The sequence below is a fragment of the Myotis daubentonii genome, chromosome 3 (assembly GCF_963259705.1).
Source record: "Myotis daubentonii chromosome 3, mMyoDau2.1, whole genome shotgun sequence".
NCBI classification, from domain to species: domain Eukaryota; kingdom Metazoa; phylum Chordata; class Mammalia; order Chiroptera; family Vespertilionidae; genus Myotis; species Myotis daubentonii.
In genome coordinates this window covers 66598720-66624484 of record NC_081842.1, presented here as the reverse complement: position 1 = coordinate 66624484, position 25765 = coordinate 66598720, and the positions used below count along the sequence as shown (strand labels likewise).

Below are 25765 nucleotides of genomic sequence, written 5' to 3'. Positions count from 1 at the left end.
TGCTTCTCAACCAAACTCCTCCCAGCTCCAGTGCTCTGAAGGTCAGGTGAGGTGTTATATTGCTAAAACCGAATAATTGCACTCCTCCATGTCTTTGTTTTGAAGAAAAGTTAAGCTACCTGATAGGATTTTCTCAGCTTTAAGTTTTTTCTCCCTTGAAGATTTCTTACACCCTCATTACCAGCTATTGCTCATTCACTCTAGAATTTTTTTTATAATACAATAGTTATCTGATTTAGCAAAAATTTAAATACTAGTTATTTTTGTTGTCTATGAAATGAAAGGAGTGGGCTGCTCATTCAGGGATCTTTATGCTTTTCTCTAGCACCAACACTCCATGCTCCACGGCTGTTGGGGGCTGTTGATGGTATGATATTGGGCTAGACTTCGGGGCCTCTGCTGGGATCAGGGGCAACGCTGGGCAGCCAGGTCCCACAGCCTTGAAACTCTCTATGACTCAAGACCCTGCCTTAAATGTACATCCAGAAATACATATTGACCTTTCCTCAGTCAATAGTAGCAACTCCAAGTTGAAAGAAACTGAAGTTCAACTTTTCGCTCCCTTCTGTTCTCTGACAATTCACAATCCCGCATGGCAGCCCATTTCATAAAAAGAAAGAACTCTGTCAGAATGTCCTTTTCTGTTTCACTTGTTAGTGGAAGTTTATTTACTTCCAATATCAGGTGTTATTGCAGTATCCTGCCCCTTTCTCCTCTGCTTTTCACAGAGAGAGTAGAAAAACATAGCTGAGAGAAGTCGTTTATATTGGGCTTTTGAATGGCCTTGGGAACTTCCTTATAGATGGAAGAGGTGCTGGAGGAACCCACATCTATCAAAATAATGATGCCGTTCTGTGAAGGACAGACTGAGGCCGAGAAGGATGCCGGGACTCCTGCCTTGAGTTCTGCTCACTAATCCCTGAACCGAGTTTTTGGATGAGACAACTGGTCTCCTCTATAACTACCAGAATTACAACTGTTCAGATTTTTCCTTGGAACAGGTACATAGTTAAATTTTGAGGCACAGAAATCATTCCTAATACGTAACAACAACAACAACACCACCACCATTAGCTAATGTCTAATGGGGTCTTATGCTGGACCCAATACTTTGACATAAGATATGAATAAGTGGAGGGCTTACCATAGCCTTATTAGTAATCTTAAAGGTAAGAGAGAGTGAGAGATTACGAGAGAAGTGAGAGTGTACACACTAAGTCATGGGCATTCTCTACCATCTCAATTCTATATTTGAAAATCCTTTTGGAAGGATTTTTTTCTGAGTTTTGTTTCTGGAAAAATAATGATCTCATTGGTGGCAACAACACTGCAATGAGCTCATCATTCTTCTTCACTTTAGATGTTGACATTAACTGAGACCTCTAATGCCAGATTTTGAGACTGTTTTAACTCTTACCAGGGTGTGTGTGCCTGTGTGTATGAGAATGAATAAGACCCCTCCACCAGTCTCCAAGAATAAGTAAGAGGACCTACCTAGTCCTGCAAACGCTGGTGGGGATTTGCTGCTGACCGGGGAGGGGGTGAGGGGATGGTTAAGCAGTGCCTTGGCCTAACAGTGGTAGTGAGTGCCCCATGCTAAAAATACCAACTTAGAATGAATTTTTTGTATTGAAACAAAGATATATAAGGTGGCTTAGTTATCAGACTTACCCAGAAAGCATACTTAACACTCATCAAAACTGGTACCTTAGTGCCAGTCAGTCTCTATCATCATGTTGGGGAATGTTACTTTGGGGTGTGTGTGTGTGTGTGTGTACATATATACTTGTGTGTATAAAGTGTTATTCAGTGAAAATAACAAAATAACTCATGGTAAAGAGTAATGCAAAGATGATAATAACATCGTATTTTAGGAACATCCTGAGTTAACCAGGCAAATATTTGTTGAATAATTTGGCTATTTAACCTTTAATGTGGCAGAGAAACAAGCCTGACCTTGAACAGTTGGTATGTACTGGCATGTCTATCTATGTTATCCCAATTTAATCCTCATTTAATTGTAAAAAAGTCTATGAAGGAGGTAAAGTGGAATTATACCATAGGTAGGGTTAGATTCTAAAGTCAATGAATGAGTAAAGTAAAAATTATAGAGTTGAAATTTGCTTAGAAAAATCCCCTGAATCACATATAAAGATACATGATTTGATTACAGCTCTGAACAGTAATAAGTAAAATGAATGATACATTCTAAAGAGTTCAAACGCACCGTGTAATTTTAGAGATGAAGTTGCCGGGCTTATTTGTAGGAAGTCATATATAACAGCAAACATTGAAATCTTCCTAACTGAATATACAGACTGAGTCTACACATTTGAATTTGTTCAAGTTTATGCTCCACTACACTATTATTCCAAACTGATCAATAAGGACACTTAGAAAAGTTAGGTGACTTGTTCAAGGAGACACAGCTGGTAACTAGTAGAATTGGAGTTTGAATCTAGTTGTTTTGACTCGAGTCTCTGTCTGTCTTTCTAAATGTGTTTTGACTTCTAAATCATTGTCCAGCAAATGGCTCTTTGAAGACTATTTATAGGTTAGAATTTTCCTGTATTTATATGTAATGTGTTACATAGAATGTCTGCATAACACCTAAACACACAGCTAGCTATGTGACTTGTATACATATACTAGAAAGCACGAACCTGGAACGCAGTAGAAATTGAATGAACCAATTCAAATGGACAAAATAAGAAATCCAAATTAACATTAGAAAAGGAGTCAATCAGTTCTCTCTTAGTAAGGACTCAGTATTTATCACCAATACCTATAGCTTTCCGATATGAAAATAGTTTTTGTTCAACACATGAAATTTCTGAGCCAAGAGATGGACATGGAATATACAAGAGGGCACTGATCCATATGAGGTGTAAATTTGGACTGGTGTCATGTCTAAAATCTCAAATATCTCAGATATACACATTGTTTATCCATCTGTCCATCCATCCTTCCATCCATCCATCCATCCTTCCAGAAGAAGTTGTACCATGTGCCAACCATCGTGGCTAGAATTTTTTGTATATTAAAATATAAGAAATATAACCATCAACAACTTAGGGATCTGTACTAGTTCCAAAATTCTAGAAATGATTCTTACTGAGCAAAAATTAGAAATGTATATCCTACTTGAGGGCTTTTACGTGTTACTTTGCACTGTAAGTCAATTATGAATTGTAATATTTTCATTAGCAAACCTCACCTAAATTATTAATATGGCTTCATTTTTTAACTGGTGCATTTTTTCAAACGAATACAATGACATTTCTTTCAAAATAGGAATAATCCAGGTTTTTCATTGATAGGGGCAGAATTTTATCCCTGTGCCAATAATCGATGAAGTTTGCTTTATATTTTTATTATAACCAACAAAGGAGGTCAAAGCTTTGCAGTCTACAGCATCTTCATTTGATTACAAAGTACACTGACCAAAGGTCAGTAATTTCAGGGCTGAGCACCGCTTGTAGCCACTCACATGTGCTGTGAGTCACATGGGTTTTGGAAGCGGGGCCATAATTGTTACCTGTGGTGTTAAAGCCGAAGAGGAGCGGGCAGGACACAGCAAAGGCCAGTACCCAGACGGCCGTAATCATGAGGGCCACACGCCGACAGGAGCTTTGTCCCGTGCCGTGTTGGTAGTGAACTGGCATGACCACTGCAGTGTACCTGTGAAAGGTAGGAAGGATAAGATAGACTTGGTGAGATGGGACGGGGAGACAGCTGAAGAAGGTTCTAGAAAAATAATCAGGTTGGTAAATGTGCAAGAGAAAAATAATTTTGATGGAGAAAGAGAGAAAAGGTGAAATAGTAGAAATGTTGAGATAAGATAGATGAAGAACTCATTGAAGTGGGGCGATCAGAGAAAGGGAGAAAGAATCAACAGTTAGCATAGCAGCAGAGGGTTGCTGGAGAGCTTCTTCATTTAGTCCTGACTGATGGCCCAGCAGATCCAAGCCCTGGACTCACCACCTTGAGCCCTGAACACCCTGGGTGCTGGTGTGTGCTGTACTGTATCCCACAGTTCTCAGACAATGACAGAACTGTGCCCAAAGTAGATGTTTATCCCTGCTTGTATTCTAGTATAAATCCTAACTCTCTCAGCGACAACTATTCCAAATAACAGAGATATTGAAAATAGAGAGGAACACTATCCAATGGAGTAAAATCCAGTTTTCATGCTGTTTGGGCTGCTATATAAGAAACACCATATACTGGGAAGCCTAAACAACAAATGCATTTTTTTTTTTTTTCAGTTCAGAAGGCTAGGTAGTCCAAGATCACGGCACTGGAAGAGTCAATGTCTGGTGAGGACCCACTTCCTGATTCATGGGTGGCTGTCTTCTCACTGTGTCCTCACATGGTGGAAGGGGTGAGGGAGCTCGATGGGGTCTCTTTTACAAGGACACTAATATCAGTCATGAAGTCTGTACCCTCATGACCTAATCACCACTCAAAGTCCCCACCTCCTAATACCATCACTTTTGGGGTTAGGGTTTCAACATATGAACTTTTTGGGGGTGGAGAGGGGGGCCACAAATCTTCGGTCTACAGCACGTGCTTTTACATGGTCAAAGCACCATTCTTTATTCTTGTTGGACATGGTTGTCTTTTCTATGGCAACTCCTCACACACATTTCCAGCTGCTTGTTGGACTTATTACCTGGACACCTGTTCCATAGTCATCTCAAATTCAAGTTATCTAAAATAGATTTGCCTACCTCCCCACATTTCTTAATCTGGTTCTACTTCCTGCTTTTCTTCAAGACATCTATACCCAATACTCAGGCCTTTTGCCTCTCCCTTGGCCCCTCCATATAATTTTCTCACTCATTCATTTAACTTTTCATTCAGTGTTTATTGAGTCCCCACCATATGCCAGGCCCTATTCTGGAAATATAGAGATGTGCAAATGGGACATTGTCCCTGTCCTTATGGAACTCGGAATTGAGTGGAGTGATGGACCAAAAAATTGTGAGTATACAATGCAGAGTATCATGAAAGAAATAAGCTGGGTGACATGTTTGAGGATGATGGTGGCTGTAAAGAAGGACCCGGCCATGTGGTAAGATAAGGGAAGGACATTTTAAACAGAAGGAAAAAAGTCCTGTAAGTTTACCCATTATGATATCCCTGTAGGACCTTCTCCCATCGAATGTAGACCGAACATGTGAATACAGTATAATGTTGCCCCCGTGATTCGATTACTGATCAAGAGACTGAAGTAATCAAAAGGGAGATTATCCGCAGTGGGCCTGACCTGATAAGTCCTTAAAAAGAATGGGGCCCTTCCTGAATACAGAGAGATTAAAAAAGCTTGAGAAATTACCCAGCTGGCTGTAAAGGAGCAAACTGTCAAGTTTGGGAAAGGTCATTTGTCAGGGAATAGCAAAAGGCCTCCAGGAGCTGAGAACAGCTCTTGGGTGACAACCACAAGAAAGTGGGGACCTCTGAGCTACAACTGCAAGGAAGCTGAGTTCTGCTGACGACCTGAATGAGTTTGGAAAGGGACCCCAAGCTCCAGATGAGAACACAGTCCAGCCCTCACCTTGGTGTCAGCCTTGTGAAATCCTGAGCAGGACACTGACCTGCACTATGCACAGACTTCTGACATACAGAGACTGTGAGATTAAAAAATGGGCATAATTTAAGCCAGTGCATTTGTGACAATTTGTTTCAGAGCAACAGAAGAGACTGGTGTCTTAGTCCAATCATTATCCCTTCTTCCCTGGGGAGCTCCTTCTTGATCAGCTCTCCAAACTTCCCAGGCCTCTTCATCTTACAGAGACCTCTAACTCTGAACACATTGCACTCCTATGCCAATCAATCATGTAGCTCTTCTGCATGCAGTTGTCTTGCCTTATTATTGAACTTGCCTCGTGGTGAAGGTAGTTCCCATATGATTTAAGTTACTTGATGGCTCAAATCATCTTATAGCCTTGCTATTCCCCATAGGTCCTTGCCTGAAGCAAGTAGCAAAAAGCTATTGATTGATTTCCTCATGGATCCTGAAGGCCTCTTTCCCTATAAGAGAACAATTCTAATCTTAGCCAGGCCCAAGGGATCTAATGGATATAGCTGGGTCTACTTATGCTCATTTTTCCTTCGTTTTCTCAGCTTCCAGGGAACCTGGAGACCAGATGCAGACAGGAAGTGCTCAGAGGTGCTAAGCCTCTGTGCACCCCAGGCTTTTGGTTGAGGAAGGGAAGGACAGACGCCTGGCTGGAGGGGCTGGAATAGTGCTCCCTGATGTTCCTCCTATATGTTCCGGAATCACCTGCTTTTTGTGCATCTGGCCTTAGAGTTCATGTGTCAACATTTGTATTCCCCCAAAAGCAGCTTGAGAGTCAGCTCTGAGGACTGAGATGGAGTCAGACTCTGCAGGACTTGATCTTGGCACCATGGTGCCACCATGGTCTGTGACAGAAGTGGCTTCTTTCTCGAGGGGTAGAAATAGAGGCCCCTGTTTAATAAGATTAAATTAAGATCCCACCACTAACCCTAAGGGAGACCCATGACAACCCAGGTCTCTTCTCCTGATGCACATACATTGCGAATCTTCCCTTGAGTTCCCAACTTGGTGATGAAGGAGCAGGGCAAGTAGCACCAGGCATTCCTCCAGGCCTTTTACCCCTCTCAGGACTCCAGACCCTGCTGGGGCAGTGAGCTGAGCCTTCAAGTCAAATATGTCCACCCCAGTCTGGCCCTTAGCACTGATTGCTGAGGCACCTTGGAGAAGATGGAGCCTTGAGTCCTGCAGCTGTCATAGGGAAGCAGCTGTCAGGGCTGGGAAGGAAAAATATGATCCACTTCCTCTTGTCCAGACCAGCGGTTAGGCCCAGGCCTTCCATTTACACAATGTCCTTTGACGTCATAAAAGCTTGATTATCCCATACATTCAGTGGTGTGCCGTTAAATGGCCAACAACTGGCTCTCTGGGTAAAGAAAGCCCTAGTTTGTACCATTTGTCAATTTCCATGGTACAAATCTCCCACCTTACTTGTTTAAAGATACACCAAAGGTTCAATAACCAGCTCAAAAAATTCTTAAAATTTTGCCCATTAGCTTCTGCTAGCCATCACCAGCCGGCTCCAAGCACACCACTGAGAGTGGCGTACGTTCCTAAACATGGTTTAATGTTTAGCAACTCCATGCAGGCTCCTGTTAATTTTTAATAAGCCAGCAAGTGTAGGGAACACTAGCTCCATTTTAACGTTGGAGTCAGAGACACAGAGAGGCTACATGATGAACCTGCGGTCCCACAACTGGTCGTGGCAAAGCCAGATCTCCCAACTCTGAGGCCTTGTGGAGTCAAGGGTGTGTCCTCAGGAAAGGTGGCTTGAAGGGTGGCTTGTGCTTATGTCCAGAGCGGAGTTTCCCCAGTGAACTGGATTCTATCACTTGCCTGGGGGGCTCTGTTAAAATGCTTATTCTCAGGACACATCCCTGGGTATTTTGATTGTTTCTGGAGTGGAACCCAGGTATGTGTATTTTTAACAAGCAAGGAAGTGCACCTGATGATTAGACAAGTTTGAGAAAGCCTGCACTAGGGAAAATACCTTGTTAACTTCTGGCTAACTTGGGTAAGAAGTGAGAGATGAGACTACATTTACCATGGTTACATTACACTCCTTTCTAATTATTTTTTAAACATGATTAAACATTTAGAATAAATGAGGCCCCCAAACTTGCCTCCAGGGTTTCCCATAGGGACTGAGACACAGAGGCTGTTCGGGAATCCGCCATCGGAGGGCACCATAATGCAGCAAGAACTCCGCCAGCTCCGCCGGGTGAGAAGTTCATTGCTCACCTGGGGGCTCTCTAGGCCCAGTGGGAGGGAGGCAGAGCTCAGCCCCCTGGTTCCTAGAGCCCTGCAGGGGCCCTGAATTCCCACCTAACAGGCTGCTCAGCTTCTGATCTCCTCCTAAATCGATCGTAGATGACCGACCACAGGCACGGGCAGGGCAGGGCCGGGCTTGGATGCAGCAGGAGGCCAGCCCAGGGCCGCCTCTGAACGCTGGTCCGCTGCGCTCACCGCGGGGGTTCCGGGCCCAGCCTGCTCCCCAGATGCTGCATTGTCCCTGCCGCTCCCTCGCCAGGCCCTCTCCCCTGGTGTTTGAGCTCCTAATTCTTTGGACTCTTTCTGGTGTGGCCTGAACACGGGCAGTGTGCAAGGTGGTTAAGTCCGTGGGCGTCGGAAAGAGATTGACTAGCGTCTAAATTGCAGTTCTTCTACCTAACTGTGAGTCTCTAAGACTTATCTTCCTCATCTGTACAATGGGGAGAATGATTCGCTTCATAGGGCTCTTATGCATAGTGAATGTGAAGGTTTTTTGTTGTTATTGTTGTTGTTGTTTGTTTGCTTTTTAGCACAATGCCTGGTACATATTAAATATTCAAAAGCCACTATTGTAGCACGTACTGTAATTGTCATTATTGTGCAAGCCCAAGGGACCTGTGAATGTTCATATCAGTTAATTTATTGGTGTCTGCCCCTTATTCTTGATTTTTAGGGAACATTTTATTTATTTATCAAGCAAGCATTATAGCACTTTCTAGGCGCTAGGCAACTGTATGAAGTACTTTACAGATATTAACTCATTCAATCCTCATCTCAACATTTTGCTATTATGCTAAACAGATAAGCAAACTGAGGCCCAGAGAGGTTAATTGACTTGCCTAAGGTCGGATTGCTGTTAAGTGGTAGGGCCAGGATTTGCAGGCAGGCAGGGTGGCCCCTGAGCCAGAGCCCCACAGTGTGGCTAAGCACGCCTGCTCAAGTGCAGAGGAGCAAGAGGCTGATGGGATCCCTAGTCCTGTGTCTGCCATCTGTGTGACCTGGGCAAGCTTATCTACACAGTCTAGCTGCAGCATCTTTGTTTGCAAACTGGGGATTATACACCTACCTGGCCAGGGTGTGGTGAGGGTTAGCCGTGATGAAAAGCTTGCCGTGCCTGGCACATAGTATATGCTAAATAAATAGTAGCTATTTTTATTGTTGCTTTTATCATCAGGCAAGTTAGGATGAGCACAGAGGTAGCCGGGGCATTAAAGACATGGGAACTCTGCCTGTTTACTCCAGGGAAATAGCACTGATAGAGGTGGGCTGCTGGTGTAGCCAGAGGCCCCTCCCAGGATTCCCCTTCTCCACCTCCCCCAAGGAAAGGTGCTGGCAGGGAAAGGGGCACTCAGGTTCTAGCCCCAGACCTGAGCAAAAGGCTGTAGGACTCGGTGCAAGCCTGTAGCAGTTCTGCACAAATGAACTAAACTGATGCCTTTTCTGAGTCCCAATTCTGTGACTGGGGTTTGTGGGCTTGTCACTCTGAAGGTCTCAAGATCCTCCCAGAATTCAACCTCCGCCAAAAATAAAGCCTTGTCCCAGGGCGGAGGTGTGCGTGGGGGAACCGATGATGGTGCCTCTTGAGGAAGCTGGCGGTGGGGGAGGTGGGAGGCCAGGCTGGTGGAGAGCCTGGGTTTAATGAGCCCCAGAGCTCTGTGAGGGCTGCTTTTCACCCCCCTTTATTTCTTCAGACAGGGGGCTCAATAAATCTTTAGTTCTGTGGACTCCCCTCATGGAATTGTTGAAGAAAACGCTTCTTGCAAATGATTGGAAAGCTCTTTGCAGATATAAAGTGCTTATTTAGATGCAAACTAAAGCTCCAAGGTGCCTGTGACCCATCTGGTACCTATTGTGCTCCCACAAGGACACAGAGGCTGCCTGTGTGATGGGCGCCATTTGAGAGCCACTTAAAGGACTCCCGTGAATGCATTATTCCCGGGCTTCTCGAGGGGGACTGGCATTCTCCCCGCTCACATCGTGTCCTTCTCCTCTGACACTTTCTCAGCCCTTTCCCCAAGTTTGTTCCGACCTAGGATGTGGCCCCTGGGGAGGCAAGGAGCCAAGGGGGTGGGGCCTTGTGCTCACCCACTCTGCTTTGTTGAGAAGAAAAGGCGGCTTTAATCCAATTCTTAGGCATCAGAGCTATGCCTAAGGACCTAATGACAATAGTATTGCTTGCTTTCAAAAACGCTTTCAACATTTCCCTTTCTTTCCTATCTCCTGCTCCCCTGTCATTACCGACCAGGGCTTCATGACCAAAAATGCTGAATCCATTGGGTCAGTGTGTCAGACTGGTGACTAGCATTGTGTGGAGACCTTTAGGACTGCATTTTTAATGAACTGGCCAGTTCTTTGGCGACACACGAACAGAAATTAACACGGTGCACCGCAAACCGCGGTGGAGGAGAATGGAGACGGTTTCTCCAAGACAGGTTTTCATTCCTAGACTAGAAAGGAGGCCCCAGTTGGAGGTCTGGCGAGGATTTGGTCACATAGAAACTGAAGCCGGGAAAGGAGCGTCCTCCCCCGCGGGGGTCCGAGGTGTAAGCAGCTTCAGGGTTTAGGTAGGCGCGTGCTATGCATTCTGGGAGTTTTCCTGCTCGGGACAGAAACCGGTTCAAGGCTTATTGTTGTTGGTTGTGTCTTCAGTGGTGAAAACAAAAGTGTTTGTTAAGCGTGGCTGCTGCGGGCAAATGGTGCTCTCGTGCAAATGCGAACAGGCACCCTCTCCTGGCGGACTCCAGGCTTGGCAAGTGAAGCACTGGCCGAATTCGGTCCCCACACCCGTGTGCACGGCCCAACCTGCACAGCCTCCCCCACCAGCCGCATGTGAGTGCGCGAGGATGGAGTGCACAGGCGCATTCTCAAGGGGGTAGACAGTAAGGTCAGGAAGTAGGAGGCTGGGAGGGGGCTGTCCCAGGCCTCTCAGAAGCTCTCTTTCTGCAGCTCTTCCCTCCCCCTCCAAGGCTCACCTTCTCCCACTCTCTCCTGTCCTTTCTGAAGATGTCTATTTGCGACATAAGCATTGGCTATGCTCAGGCAGGGGCCACTGAATTCAGTTTACTATTCTTTATCCAAGGCACTGTCATAGACACAGCAGGGAGCAGTATAAGAATTTAGTGGCGGAGGTGATGATACAGCAAACCGGAGGCTGGCTGTTACTTCTGTAAATATCACATTTATGTAATAAATGTCCAGAAATCACACAAAAGACTCCTTTCTGCCCTCCTTTTACCCAAACCAAACAAAATAGTAACAGGAAATTGTCTTCCCCACCCAAATCAGCTCACCTTTCAGCCTGTCCCCCACCTCCCTTCTCCCATTAGGAATCACAAAACCCCAAAGACGGTGGAAAGCAAAAGCAGCCTCTTCTTTAGTGACCTGGGGGAAAGGCAAGGCTACAAAAGCTGACAGAACAACCATTCCTCTCCTGTCACAGGGGTTTCTTTTCACCCACAGCCAGTGTTTAAAAGAAAAAGAGGAAAGTATGTCCCAGTGGGAAGTTCTCCTTGGCAGTGACCCAGTGCCCTCAGATGCCAAGCCTGTGTCTCCAGTACAGCAAGAGCAGCCCCCCCACCAGGTCCAGCCCACCCCTCTCCTAAGCCAGGGCGGGAACCCCAGCCCTACCTGTCGATGCTGATGGCACAGAGGTTCAGGATGCTGGCTGTACACATCATCACATCCAGGGTGACGAAAACATCACAGCAAAGGCGGCTGAAATTCCAGACTCCACCTGTCACCTGGCATCAGACAAAGATGTTAGTGCTCCTCCCCCAGCGAAGGGACACAACCCAATCAACTAGATGTCTTCCCGAGGCTGCCCCCTACAGACGCTGACATGCCCTCCCTGTTGGTACATCGTCATTACCTAGGGCAGGCTGACAGCAAGGGAGTGACAGGCTGCCCAAGATTGGTCACACACAAGAAAGGGCGACATCACAGAATGTTAGAAGGTTAGAGCTGGAAGGGGTCCTCCAAATCAATTAGTTCAGTGTTTCTCAACTGTGGCCTACAGTGGGGAACTCTTTAGAGATGAAGATTTCTGAACCCTTCCCTAGACCTTCTGAGTTAGACTTTTTGGAGCTGGGGCCCATGGGTCTTCATTTTAAAATCAATACTCCCCCCCCGCCTCCCCAATCACACCAAAATTTGAGAATCACTGATTGAGTTCAAACTCAGGAGGCCGCGAAAGCTCATGTGGTTGAGTGATAGGCCCATAGATGCATAGCTGGTAGTAAATGAGTGTGGGGTACTGCCAGAGGTGGGCACTGTGCCAAAGCTGCCTCTCTGAAGCCCTCCGACCGGTGGAGAGCTCACCCTAGACCCAGGAAATAAGCAGCGAACACGCTTTTCATAAAACTTAACTCCAAAATGAAATTCTATCTGGCTTCTGGCTCTAAAGCTTGAACGCATCTTGGAGCAACATCTCTAAAAACCTATGTAAGATAAGTCTGTGCCAATGTGCTTGCCTTCAACACCGGGTTCCATCCACCAAGAAGTGGGGAGAAAGGCAGGGGTCTAGGGCATTCAAAAGGGGCCCCGATCCTCTCTACCACTCGCAGAATCAGTGAGGATGACTCTGACCTCACGCATTTGCCCATACGTTTCAAGCTCCAGAACTTCCTGTAATACTTGTAAACAGCCAGGAAAACAGACAATTTAATTTATATTCTAGCACATTTCTATTTTATTAAAAAATTATATAATCTTATTGTACGAGAGCGATCTGTCAGGGAGACTGCCACTTTCAGAATGTCCACAAATGCCATTCTCGGGGCCAAGCTTTTGTTCCTTTGCCAGCTTCCTGTCTGCAGGGCTGCCATTCTCGGGGATCATAGTTCTCAAGGACAAACCCGTGAAGCTTTGTGTCCCTGGCTGTAGCGGGGCGTCCTTGCTGGGCAGGCCCAATGGCTAATTACGAGGAAGCGGGAGTGAAAAATAGGTCCAGTTGCCTCTGAAGTAGCTTCTCACAAAAAAAGGAGACACTGTTGAAATGATAGTGCTTAAAGATGGTGCTGCTGCTGGTGGGAATGCAGACTGGTGCAGCCACTATGGAAGACAGTATGGAGTTTCCTTAAAAAACTGAAAATGGAACTCCCATTTGACCCTGTGATCCCACTTCTAGGAATATATCCCATAAAACCAGAAACACCAATCAGAAAGGATATATGCACCCCTATGTTCATAGCAGCACAATTCACCATAGCTAAGATCTGGAAACAGCCTAAGTGCCCATCAGTAGATGAATGGATTAGAAAACCGTGGTACATCTACACGATGGAATACTATGCTGCTGTAAAAAGGAAGGAACTCTTACCATTTGCAACGTCATGGATGGAACTGGAGAGCATTATGCTAAGTGAAATAAGCCAGTCAATAAAGGAAAAATACCACATGATCTCACTCATTCATGGACAATAGAGACCATTATAAACTTTTGAACAATAATAGATACAGAGGCAGAGCTGCCTCAAACAGATTGTCAAACTGTAGCGGGAAGGCCGGGGTGGGTTGGGGGGCAGGAGGTAGGGGGGTAAGAGATCAACTAAACGACTTGTATGCATGCATATAAGCATAACCAATGGACATAAGACACTGGGTGATAGGGGAGGCTAGGGGACTGTCTAGGGCGGGGGGATAAAATGGATACATATGTAATACCCTTTGTAATACTTTAAGCAATAAAAAAAAAAAAAAAGATGGTGCTGTAGCATTTGATTTTATCACTATATTTGGTAATCTGCAGACCCAATTTTGACATGCTCTGATCAAAGATACCTTGTTTTAAAGCATCAGTGAGAAGTCCAAACTAGCTCTGAAGTCATCATTTTTGCTCATTTGGCTGCGGATTTACTTTCTCTCTTTTATTTTTAAAATATGTTTTATTTATTTATTTATTTATTTATATTTTAGAGAGAAAGGAAGGGAGGGGGAGAGAGAGATAGAAACATAGATGAGAGAGAAACATCAATCAGCTGCCTCCTGCAGGCCCCTGACTGGTGATCAAGCCCACAACCTGGCATGTGCCTTGACCAGGAATTGAACCAGTGACCTCTTGATTCATGGGCTGATGCTCAACCACTAAGCTAGCGCCAGCAGGGCTACTTTCTGTCTTTTAGTTCAACCATTTGGGTCTATATAAATAAAGGCCAAATATGAATTTATAGGAATTCTGAGAATGAAAAACTTTATTTTCTCTTTATTTTATTTTGTTTTTCCCTCTATCACCATTTATCCCCCCTATAATCTCTTCCACCTCCTCCCACCCTGAAAAACTTTTTACAAAGGATATATATAGTCATAATAACCCAATGAGGTAAACATTATTTACAATTTATAGATAACAAAATGGTGACTGAGAGAAGTTGGACAATTTGCCTAAGAACACATTGCTAGTAAAAGGAGCTGGCATTTCAAACCCTTAATATTAACCAGACTCTATTTTGCCTCTCAAAGGTCAGCACCTTAACACTCTGCTTCTGGGAGACGTACAATTTAACTTCATCCTGATAACATAGGAGGAAGAAGAGCTGACGTTTGCTCATTCATCCACCTATACATCCAATGTTTATTGAGTGCCCATTATGTGCCTGATACTTTGCTTGGGTAGGTGTACTCAAATGAATTAAACATTTTTTTTGTCCCCAGGGCCTCAGAATATAGTGTGTGCATGTTAGGGGGAGAAATGTGTGAATGGGTGTGGGTGAATTGAGGGCCCAGGAGATAGACACTAAGAAAATAACTATAGTACAAAGTGATAAATGCTGACAGTGAGGTAAGGAGAAAGTGTTGGGAGAACTTGAAAGGTAAAGTGATTTTTGAAATTATAGCAGAAAAAAAGTCTGATTGATTTAAGCCTCTTTAGAGACATGATTCTACCTTTCCCCTAAATTCTAATAAATAACTCACTTCAGAATAATCGAGCAGCCAGGTGGTGTTACTCTCACTTGCTAATGAATATAACTAGCTCCCTTTGGCAATACAGAAAGTGGGAGTAAGCAACAAAGTGTCTTCAGGTACAGAAGTTGGCTGTTGATTTTCTTCTTCTTTTTTTTTTTTTCAACAGACACAGCCTGCGGCAGCATTCCCCAATTTACTGATTATAAGGCAGCATTTCCCAAAGCACCTGAGGCTCTTGCTAAACAAAATGATTCTCAGGCCCCACTCAGAATACTAAGTCCCTGGAGTGATTCCTATTGACTGGCAAGTTGGGAAGCTGGTCTGGAGGGTGTGTATGAAGTGTGTGTGTGTGTGTGTGTGTGTGGTGTGTGTGTGTGTGTGTGTGTGTGGTGTGTGTGGTGTTTGTGTGTGGGGTGTATGTGTGTGTGGGGTGTGTGTGTGTGTGTGTGGTGTGTGTGTGGTGTGTGTGTGTGGGGTGTGTGTGTGTGGTGTGTGTGTGTGGTGTGTGTGTGGTGTGTGTGTGTGTGTGGTGTTTGTGTGTGTGGTGTGTGTGTGTGGTGTGTGTGTGGTGTGTGTGTGTGTGGTGTGTGTGGTGTGTATGTGTGTGTGTGGTGTGTGTGTGGTGTGTGTGTGGTGTGTGTGTGTGTGGTGTGTGTGGTGTGTGTGTGTGTGTTTGTGTGTGTGTGTGTGTGTGGTGTGTGGTGTGTGTGTGTGGTGTGTGTGTGTGTGTGTGTGGTGTGTGTGGTGTGTGTGGTGTGTGTGTGTGTGTGTGAGGTGTGTGTGTGTGTGTGGTGTGTGTGTGGTGTGTGTGTGGTGTGTGTGTGGGGGGTGTGTGTGTGTGTGTGTGTGGTGTGTGTGTGTGGTGTGTGTGTGTGGCGTTTGTGTGTGTGTGTGGTGTGTGTGTGTGTGTGTGGTGTGTGTGTGTGTGGTGTGTGTGTGGTGTGTGTGTATGTGTGTGTGTGTGTGGGGTGTGTGTGTGTGTGGGGGGTGTGTGTGTGTGTGTGTGTGTGTGTGTGTGTTGGCACTATCTTCAGAAATGGTTGTCCCAAAGCGGGACTCCTTCAGCATTCTTTGTTCTATGGGAATCTTTGGCCTCATCGTTCCCTCCTGAGAAGAATGTTTTTACGTGCATATAATAAAATACAATGGATCACCAAGGATACCAATTACATTGAAATACAGTTACCCAAGTATTTTAAGTTTATGTGCTTCTTCAATAATGCATTAAATGACAAGAGCTAGTGGCAGGGCCAAAATTCCTATAATTTCAAAGTACTGACAAATTAAATGGTACTTCAAGGTGTAACAACTGCAATGCGATCCTAAAGTGTATATATCTGTGATTTCTACAGGTGATATTAAGGGTTTCCTCTGCTGTGGGTTGATGCCTACATTCACAATTGATGGATGTGCTAAATTTCAGTTTAGTGAAAATAAGGAAGTAATTTTATTTACAACCAAGTTGATGGACCCCCCAGATTAAGAATTCTTGCTCTAAGGGATGGATTTTTAGTTGCTTTGAGGGGACAGCAAAGGGCAAAGATAGAATTACTTCTCAGATTAGCCTCTTTCATTTTATTTTTGTTTGCCACATTTGGATTTTTTTTTTTTTTTTGGCAAGAGGGGATTGCTGTGGGGCATGATGGGAAGTTTACTTCTCTGAATTCTAATATCTTCATCTGTGAAATGGGTGTTTTTGTTTTTCAGATTAGTAGTTCCTAAATGTCAGTTGCAGCAGATGGTGGCTGGCTGCACAAACCCCTTGGGAGTGGGGTTGGGGCTGGGGGCCTGGTTATAATTACTATACACTTCCAAGGCCACCCCTGGAAATCCCAGTTTGGTAGATGTGGGTAAACCCAACACTCTGTATTTGGAGTGCATCAAAATCATGGAGGAGCCCATTTGAAATGCAGACTCTCCTTTAGTTCTAATAATCATCATTACAAGGCCCCAAGGCTCCCCTCTCCCCAAGCAGAGCTGCTCTTTCCTGTCCTCACTCTCTGATCCTTATCACTCTCTCTGTGGCGAGTCTCCCTGCCTGAACCCACCCTGCTCTTTTTTGCTTGTCTACAGTACTGAATGCCTGAGTCTTTTCTGCCGTCCACACGGTGACCCAAGCACTCTGACTTTAGTATTCCAGATGTTGCCCTGGCTGCTTAGGTTGCCTTTCTGTTCTGATATAAGTGCATTAAACACCACAAAAGGTGCTTAACTGAGTGGCACAAAATGGGACGGTTGTGCTTGGAGAGGAAAGCTCCCAACAGCTGATAGCTTCTAAAGCTGGAAATTAAAAGCTTGTGAGGGAATCTAAGATAGAGCTATTGGGTGTGGCACAGAAAAGAGTTTCTGAGAAAATACTGCAAACTGAATTAAAGAGACAGCCAGGCCAGAGCCCTCTAGAATATAACTATGCTGAGGTCACCTGTATGGCTTTTCTCATAAACTTCTCTGCTAGGCCTGGGGACAGAGAAAACTGCAGAGGGTCAGCGTTCACCTTTATGCACTGCCCAAGCCCACTCCCCTGTATGCCTCAGTGATGAGACTAACAATGAAAGCACATGGTGCCCACTTGCTGACTCTCCCCTTCCCTCTTTCCAACAGGCCTTAGATTCCACTGGGAGTCCCTGAGGTTCCTGAGCAGTTGATGTGCTCCACGGAAGGAACTCTTTTTTGCGAAACCCACTTTTCTATTCAGTGATTCTTTTAGAGAAAATCATGTGCCACAAGCCAGCTCCATCAAAGCACATCTTGACGCATCTACTAGAAATTCGGGGACATAGACTTTCCCTCTTGCTTGTGTTGTGCACATATGAGGCTTATAGCTTACCCTCTGCCGATGGATAAAGGCCATGCATGGAAAAAGACAGAGCTGAGAGAATCATAGAGAAGTGGAGATGGACCCCTGTTCCAGCTGTGCCTGCAGCCCACGTATCACCAGACTTTTAAAGTGCCTGGCGTAAGAGCCAATGCATTCTGTTTACTGTTTAAGTCCATTGGAGGTAAATTTCCTTTTACTTACAACTAAACATGTCTTAACTGAGATATTTAGAGATTGCACTTTTTAGTTACCAAAACACTTCCTCATTGAATGACAGTTGAGCCTAACACATATCCTGTGAGATAAGAATAATTGTCACCTCCGTTTTAAACACTTAATTCCCACATCTTCTGACTCCAATTTCTGAGTCTTTCTCATAGCATGAGTCTGTGTTAGAATGACATTCATCCCAGTGAATTCCATCAGAAGCATGATGTTATGTGATATGTGACATTTTATTGCCTACCTCACAGCAATTCCTTGCCTCCACATCTTTTTTGTTTTGTTAATCCTCACCCAAGGATATTTTTCCCATTGATTTTAAGAAAGAGTGAAAGAGAGAGAGAGAGAGAGAGAGAGAGAGAGAGAGAGAGAGAGAGAGAGAGAGAGAGAAACATCTATGTGAGAGGGCTGGGGATCAAACCTGCAACCCAAGTTGTCCACACTGTGACCCAAGCACTTTGAGTTTAATATTCCAGATGTTGCCCTGGCTGCTTAGGTTGCCTTCCTGTTCTTACATAAGTGCATTAAATATCACAAGAGAGAATCCAATCCAAGACTCTTTGGTGCAAGGGTCGGTGCTCTAACCATTGAGCAACCGACCAGGGCTTCACATCTTTTTCAATGAAATCCACATTTTCACTTTTTTTTTCTGTTGTCCATTTCAGCCAAAAGTGGCTTTATGATCTATTTCTGGCCAATTAGACTTAAGTGAAGTCCTTTAGTGAGAAGTTTCGAGCCCCTCTAGGGAAATGGCTATTTTTTAAAAAAAATACATTTTTATTGATTTCAGAGAGGAAGGGAGAGGGAGAGAGACATAGAAACATCAATGATGAGAGAGAATCATTGATTGGCTGCCTCCTGCATGCCCCTACTAGGGATCGAACCCGCAACCTGGCCATGTGCCCTTGATCGGAATCAAACCCAGGACCCTTCAGTCCACAGGCTGACGCTCTATCCACTGAGCCAAACCAGCCAGGGCGAATGGCTATTTTTTCCGTCTGCAGTCCCCACCTATCCTGAGTGACTGTTGGAGGGAGTGACGCAGAGACATTCAGGTGCATTGACGAGAGCCTAGGAGCAAGTGAGAAGGACCACATGCAGGCTCTAAAGCCCATTTCTCAGCGGAGAGATAGATGTCTCTGCTGCCTCAGATCTTCTTTCTATTATTGTAGGCATATTGGTCCATGCTCTTTTTTTTTTTTAGAATATATTTTATTGATTTTTTTTTTTTTTTTTTTTTTTTTTTTACAGAGAGGAAAGGATTGAGATAGAGAGTTAGAAACATCGATGAGAGAGAAACATCGATCAGCTGCCTCCTGCACACTCCCTACCGGAGATGTGCCCGCAACCAAGGTACATGCCCTTGACCAGAATCGAACCTGGGACCCTTCAGTCTGCAGGCCGCCGCTCTATCCACTGAGCCAAACTGGTTACGGCTGGTCCATGTTCTTGATGACTGAACGCTTACACCAGAGGGCATATTGGTTTTCATGAGGGGAGATCAAGGGCTCCACCAGAATTCTTTTCTTAGGAGAAAACACATAGATCCAACCTGCAGGGGGTTCACTGAGCCTTTGGCAAGATCTCACGCCTGCCCTCTGCAGACTCAGTTGTCCTTCATGCTCAGCAGAAGGGGGCATTATCTTTTTTAGCAGGTGTGGCTAGAGGGGCTGCCTTAGTATCTGTGTGGAAAAGTCACACTATGCCTCTCCTACACCAATATCTACAGAGAATTTCTAATATGGTTCATCAGAGTCCTGGAAGCAATCACAAATGGACAGCCAAAGCGTACACCCGAGTGACCTCGTCACAGACACGAAAACCCTGGTCAGAGGCAATTAAAATGCTTATTAGACTGAAAGTCCTCTTCCTGCATTTGTTTCTGACGTTCATCTTTCCGAAAGACTTAAGAATCCTTGTAAGGTATAGGGATGGACAGAAACATTTTGGTGGGTGGATGGTGGTGTGCTGAATTATTACTAATCCACACTTGGTTATAGCACCTAGAGTGTGCCCCACTTTCGGACAGAGATATCACATGCTTTTAACTCCTTTTCAGCCTCATTATTATTGAATGTTAAAAAAATAGTTCATGGTTATAATAGGCACAGCAGCAACTGATATAAGCAGAAATTGACCATGTAATGCAGACATTGCAGAAAAGATTCATTTAATCATTCATGTCTCAAATATTTACTTAGCACATATGATGTACCAGTGTGTTTGGACTACAGGAAAAAAGAACACATAGCCTCTGACTTTAAGACTGTCTCAGACTAATTGGGTTGACAGAAAAGTCAAGATAATTACAAGACCCTTTGCCATCAGGATTATCCTAACTGGGAAGAATAAATGCATATTTTCCCCTCCGAGTATTCTCTTAGCCCAGCGATTTTCAACCAGTGTACCGCAAGAATTTTTAAAACATGCAATACCTGAATATTGAGTCAGGGTCACTGACCTCTTTTCCCTTAGATTGTCAAATAAAAAAAATGACAACAACCAATAGGGCAATAGCCGTCTGGTGTGAATGCCCTGTCTCGAACCATAAATATATGTCATAAAATAGAGTTGCATCTTAGTGGTCATGTCGCCTAATAAAGTTGCATCTGATTGATAATTCTTGGTACCAGCAATCTTTATGTAGGCACCTGATTTTTAAAAAAAGTCACTTTGGAGCAAAAAGTGTAGGTATTTACTATTACTATTATTATTTTTTGGTAAATCAATAAAAATTATACCTATTTTTTTGGTCAGATCAGCAAAAAAAAAAATAACATACTTTTTTTGGTGTGCTGCAAAATTTTAGTAATTAATCTATGCATACCATGAGATGAAAATGGTTAAAAATTGCTGCTTGAGCCATTAAACCTATTCGTAATCATCCTAGTTGTTTTTCTCCTTTTCCTTTTCTTTGTTACTTTTTTTTTTAATACCTTCCTGTTGAGATCATAAGTCTAATTTTAGTTCCCAGTCATTCTTTAATACAAAAACCAGCCTAGGCAGTCTATGTTGGAGGTTTTTGCTCTCCCGTGATATGTCATACTTAATTAACTGTCATCTTCACTATTAATATTAACTGAGATATTAATTTGATGAATTTTAATTTCTCTTAATCATAGCATCATTTTGATCCTTCATTGGATACCTCTTTAGAATGATACACAGTGCAGAGGAGAAATATGAATAGTATATTAAGATGTCTTTAAGAAAACTCTTTAGTAAATTGCATGTTTTCTCGGTAAGAATATCTATTTCTTGAACAGTTGTAGGCACCCTGATTTCTTTGTTAGCAAATGGATGTTTTCTCTTGGTCACCTCCTGACTCTACACTTTTGAATGAAAATACTTTGAAATTTAAGAAACACTTCTCATATAAATTTAGGCCTGGCTGGTGTAGCTCAGTTGGTTAGGCGTCTTCCCATGCACTAGTTTGATTCCCAATCAGGGCACATGTCTGGATTGCAGGCTCAATGTCCGGTAGGGGGCATGCAGGAGGAAGCCAATGGATGTTTCTCTTTCACATTGATGTCTCTCTCTCCCCTTCTCCCTTCCTCTCTCTCTAAAATCAGTAAAAACATAAAGAGGTAATATGCAAATTAGTCAGGACATCATAACAGTCACGACCACTGAGGAGGAGGCTGTGCACACAGGTGGGCGGGAAGGGACTGATGCGCAGTGAAGCAAGCCATGGATGGTGCAGGCCCACAGAGAGCAGGGAGCAGGGCCTGCCCACAGAGAGCAAGGTCTGCCTGTGAGCTGCTGTGGCGAAGAGAAGGCCCTCCCGCAGAGAACAGGGTCTGCCAGCCAGGGCACGCTGGCAGTCCCACCTCTGTGCATGAGCTGCAGAGGAAACACCTTTTCTTACCAATCATTGGCTAAGCTCCTGGTACGCCACTCTCAGTGTTCTTGGTAACTTGTGTAATAAGAATCCAAGAAGGTGATCTAGGGTTTTTCCACCACACTCCTGGAGGAAAAAAATGAAGGTCCGCTGCTGGAGGGGCTAAGAAATGTCATATCCTGCCCTAGCTGGTTTGGCTCAGTGGATAGAGCCTCGGCCTGCCAACTGCAGGGTCCGAGTTTGATTCTGGTCAAGGGCATGTACCTCGGTTGCAGGCTCCTTCCTGGCCGGGGCTCAGGTCAGGGCTCATGCAGGAGGCAACCAATCAAAGTGTCCCTCTCACATTGATGTTTCCCTCTCTCTTCCACACTCTCTAAAAATCAATGAAAAAATATCCTCAGGTGAGGATTAAAAAAAAAAAAAGAAAGAAAGCAATGTCATATCCTATAAAAGAGACATCTTTAAAATGCCTAAAGAAAGTTGTCATTTTTTCGTGGTGAAGGGACTGGAGTCTGTGTTGATGAAAACACCTTGGTGGCTGCAGCAGACGGCAGTGGCAGCAGCAGTGGGGTGATGGGGGTGGCACCTTCCCCTGGTCAGCCCAGTTGCCTCTTGCAGAGGGAGGGCAGACTGGAGGCCAGTAGGACATCCCCTGAGAGCTCCCAGGTTGGAGAGGGTGCAGATCGAACTGAGGGACCCATCCCCCCTCCGCACGAATTTTGTGCACCTGGCCTCTAGTATTTAAATATATATGTATATACACAACTTTGAAGGTTTGGTCTGTTCCTTCGGCAGCAGTCTGTGGAGAGCTGATACTCAGGAAGAAAGAACTAAGTCTGAGGGCAGCTGAACCATTTAAAGAAGTCTGATCTATTTGCAGACTTTTTCTCCTCGTTCATTCATTTTTTTCTATAATTCCTTTTGTCCTCCCCCCACCTTCTCCTGAATCCCTCCTGTACAGTCTCACTCCTATGTACTGATGAAGGTGTCTTTTGACTGTCTTCCCCAACCCCTCATGTCTTTGAGACATGCCTGGTTTAGAGAGTCAACTTCATGCATTTTAAAGATGAGTCCCATCACTCAAGTTTGGTTACCTGGATACTGGAGACCTGGGAATAGACTCACTCCCAGCACCCTGGTTCTGATGTATGCAAGTGATGCTGGATAATGACTGTTCCCAAAATCTTCAGCTCCCTCATGAAAGGGAGGTCAGGAGCTCTCCTTCCTTCCCCAGACCACAGGTCCCAGAAGGGAGCATTTTGAGCGCAGAAGGCCAGGAGCTCAAGGAAGACAAGGACAAACACAGTCACATGGGCAGCTGGAACCTGAGCTCACTCACCTCCAGGTACACCACCCAGGGCATCACCAAGGTGGCCACCAGCAAGTCTGCCACAGCCAGGCTCACTACCAGGTAGTTGGTGGTGGTCTGCAGGGCCCGTTCCCTCAGCACAGCCACACACACCAGACCATTGCCAAAGACAATGGCAAGGATGAGCGAACAGTAGGACAGGGCATAGTAGGCATGCGGTCGAGTCTGGTTGGCCCCCGTGAAGTTGTCTGTCCCACAGGTGGAGTTGATGTAACCACTCAGCTGACTCAGTGGCGCCATAGCCCAGAGGGAGAGCAGTGACCTCAATGGTATCCTGGGAGGAGACAGAAAACAATGTTGGTAAAATCAGACTTTTTGGAGCTGGGCTGCTTGCATACATAATCTGATTATTGTTTCAACAAATATTTACTGAGCACTTTCTATATGACAAGCACTGTTCTAAGCACTGGAAATACAGAAATGAGCAAAATAAAATACCTGCCCTCTTGCCCTGGCTGGGTGGCTCAGCTTGTTGGAAGTGTTGTCTTATACACCAAAATGTTGTGGGTTTGATACCCAGTCAGGGCATATCTAGATTGTAGGTTTGATCCCCCAGTGGGGGCATGTATAGGAGGCAACTGATTGATGTTTCTCCCTCACGTGTCTCTCTTTCTATCTTTCACTCCCTCTCTTCCTCTCTCTTTAAAAATCAATAAAAACAAACAAATCAATAAAAACATATCCTCAGGTTAGGATTAAAAAAAATTCCTGCCATCTTGAAGCTTCCATTCAGGAGGAAAAGACTAATAACCAGGATAAATAAAAAGATGTAGTGTGTATTTTGGAGAACAGTAAATCAGGGAAGGGGGTAAGGAGAGGGAGAGGAGTGTGTGTGAGTAGGGTATCTGAGGGCAATTTCTAATCAGTGTAATCAAACCCTCACAGAGGAGGCGACAATTGAGTCAAGACCTGGGTACCCAAGGAAGCCGAATGTGCAGAGTTCTGGGGGAAGAGTTGTCCAGGCAGAAGGAGCAGCAGGTAAAAAGACAAGATGCTGGCATATGGGAGGGACAGCAGGGAGGCCAGTGTGGCTGAAGCAAGTGAGCCAGGGGCATTTGGAAGGGCATGAGGTTGAGAGGTTGTGCAGGGCTGAGTAAGATGGGGAGCTGGTGCAGAATTAGAATCCCAGTCCTGCCACTTCCTAACTCTGTTACTTGACCTCTCTGAGCTTCATGTTCCTCCTCTAAAATGGGGGACATGATGCAACCCATCCCATAGGGTTTTTGTGAGGATTAATGGAGCTATTTTATATGTAAGACATTGAAAACCAAATCTGACATGTACAAAGTGGTATAGGTGTTAGCTCTTTTTCTTTTACTGGTCTGTTTCTCTTAGCTTCCCACCCCCTGTCCTTGTTTCCTCCCTCCCATTCTCTATTGCTCCCATTTGCCATTTCCTCTGCCTCCCTCTGTCTCCCTCAACTCCCTTCAATCTCCCAGTCTCTCTCTGGTATCTCACATAGGGCTTAGGAGGGCTGGGAGAGAAAACCTCAAGAGTAGTAGAGTCTAGAGGCTCCATGTGTGGAATTTCATTTGAAACCTAATTTTAAAGATTGGTTTCCAATTAGAGGAGTGTTTAAGCCCTATGAAGCCCCCCCTCCCCCACACCTTAATCCACCAGGAATCCCACAACCGTGGGCCAGTGACCCATGCACCACCCCCAATTCACCCTCTGACCTAGTCCAATGCTCTCATTCTTCAAACAGGGAAATTGAGACCCATAGAGATGAATGACATGTCTTAAGTGACACAGTTTATTAGTGGTAGAATTAGCACACAGGCCTTTTAATTCTCCCAATGCTGTCCTTGGCATCGGAAAGCCATAACAACTGTCATGTTACTATCCCACTGGGAAAAGCCAGTCCTCAAGCTGTGGGGACTTTGGACTTAGAGTGGGAAAGGCATCAGAGCCCATCAGCTGCCCTCTTGACACCAGCCTGTTGGGGCCCCCTGGGCAAGTAGAGCCAAATTTGTGTGTCTGTGGGGATCAAGAGTCACCATGTCCTGAAGAAAACTATGGGAATGTCTGTGTGCCAAGAGTAGCAGAGCATTACAACCATGTGCTGGGAGAAGGCTGCAGCCTATAGCATGGCCCTGAGACCTGGGCAAGAGGGGTTCTGGCCCCAGGCTTTGTGCTTTAGAGGCCCCTACTCTGGACCCCATCTGGTCACATCCTCCCCACCGGATGAGACCACACCCTCCCATAGCACCAAAAAGCAGGTCCACCAAGAGCCCACACTCCCCTTTTATTTTTTAAATATATTTTTCTTGATTTCATAGAGGAAGAAAAAGGGAGAGAGAGAGATAGACATCAACGATGAGAGAGGATCATTGATCAACTGCCTCTTGCATGCCCCACACTGGGGATCGAGCCTGAAACCTGGACCAGGAATCAAATCATGACCTCCTGGTTCATAGGTTGATGCTCAATCATGGAGCCACACCAGCCGGTTCCACACTCCCCTTTTAGAACATTCTGTGTACTAAGATGACAGAATTCTCAGCCCAAGCTGCTTGGAGCCTGTTTCTAGGCCAGCACTGGTATTTTCTGGATCTGTCGCCCTGAGCGTAGATGGTGCCAGGTATATGTGGGGGCCCTGGGCTCATGTGGTAGCTCTTTGGGAGCTCAGATGAATAGCTTGGGTGTAGCCTGAGGTGGAGAGAGAAGAGGACAGAGTCCCTGGGACAGGATGGGTGAGGGGGACAGCTTTTCTTGCCCTCTCACATTTTGTATGGAACTCTTAAGGGCCCAGGAATGCTAAAT

The 25765-nt window shown here is 44.9% G+C and overlaps 1 protein-coding gene across 2 annotated transcripts in view; it reads right to left on the bottom strand.

Annotated features, from left to right (window-relative positions):
* DRD3 (dopamine receptor D3) overlaps window positions 1-23242 on the bottom strand; it is a 34306-nt gene extending 11064 nt beyond the window's left edge. For both annotated transcript variants that reach the window (XM_059685999.1, XM_059686000.1), the window contains exons 1-3: window positions 22973-23242; window positions 11480-11592; window positions 3539-3681 (exon numbers count right to left, since the gene is read on the bottom strand). In XM_059685999.1, the coding sequence (XP_059541982.1) occupies window positions 3539-3681; window positions 11480-11592; window positions 22973-23242 (526 nt within the window). The remainder of the gene's footprint in view (window positions 1-3538; window positions 3682-11479; window positions 11593-22972) is intronic.
* Between the last annotated feature and the right edge of the window lie 2523 nt (window positions 23243-25765).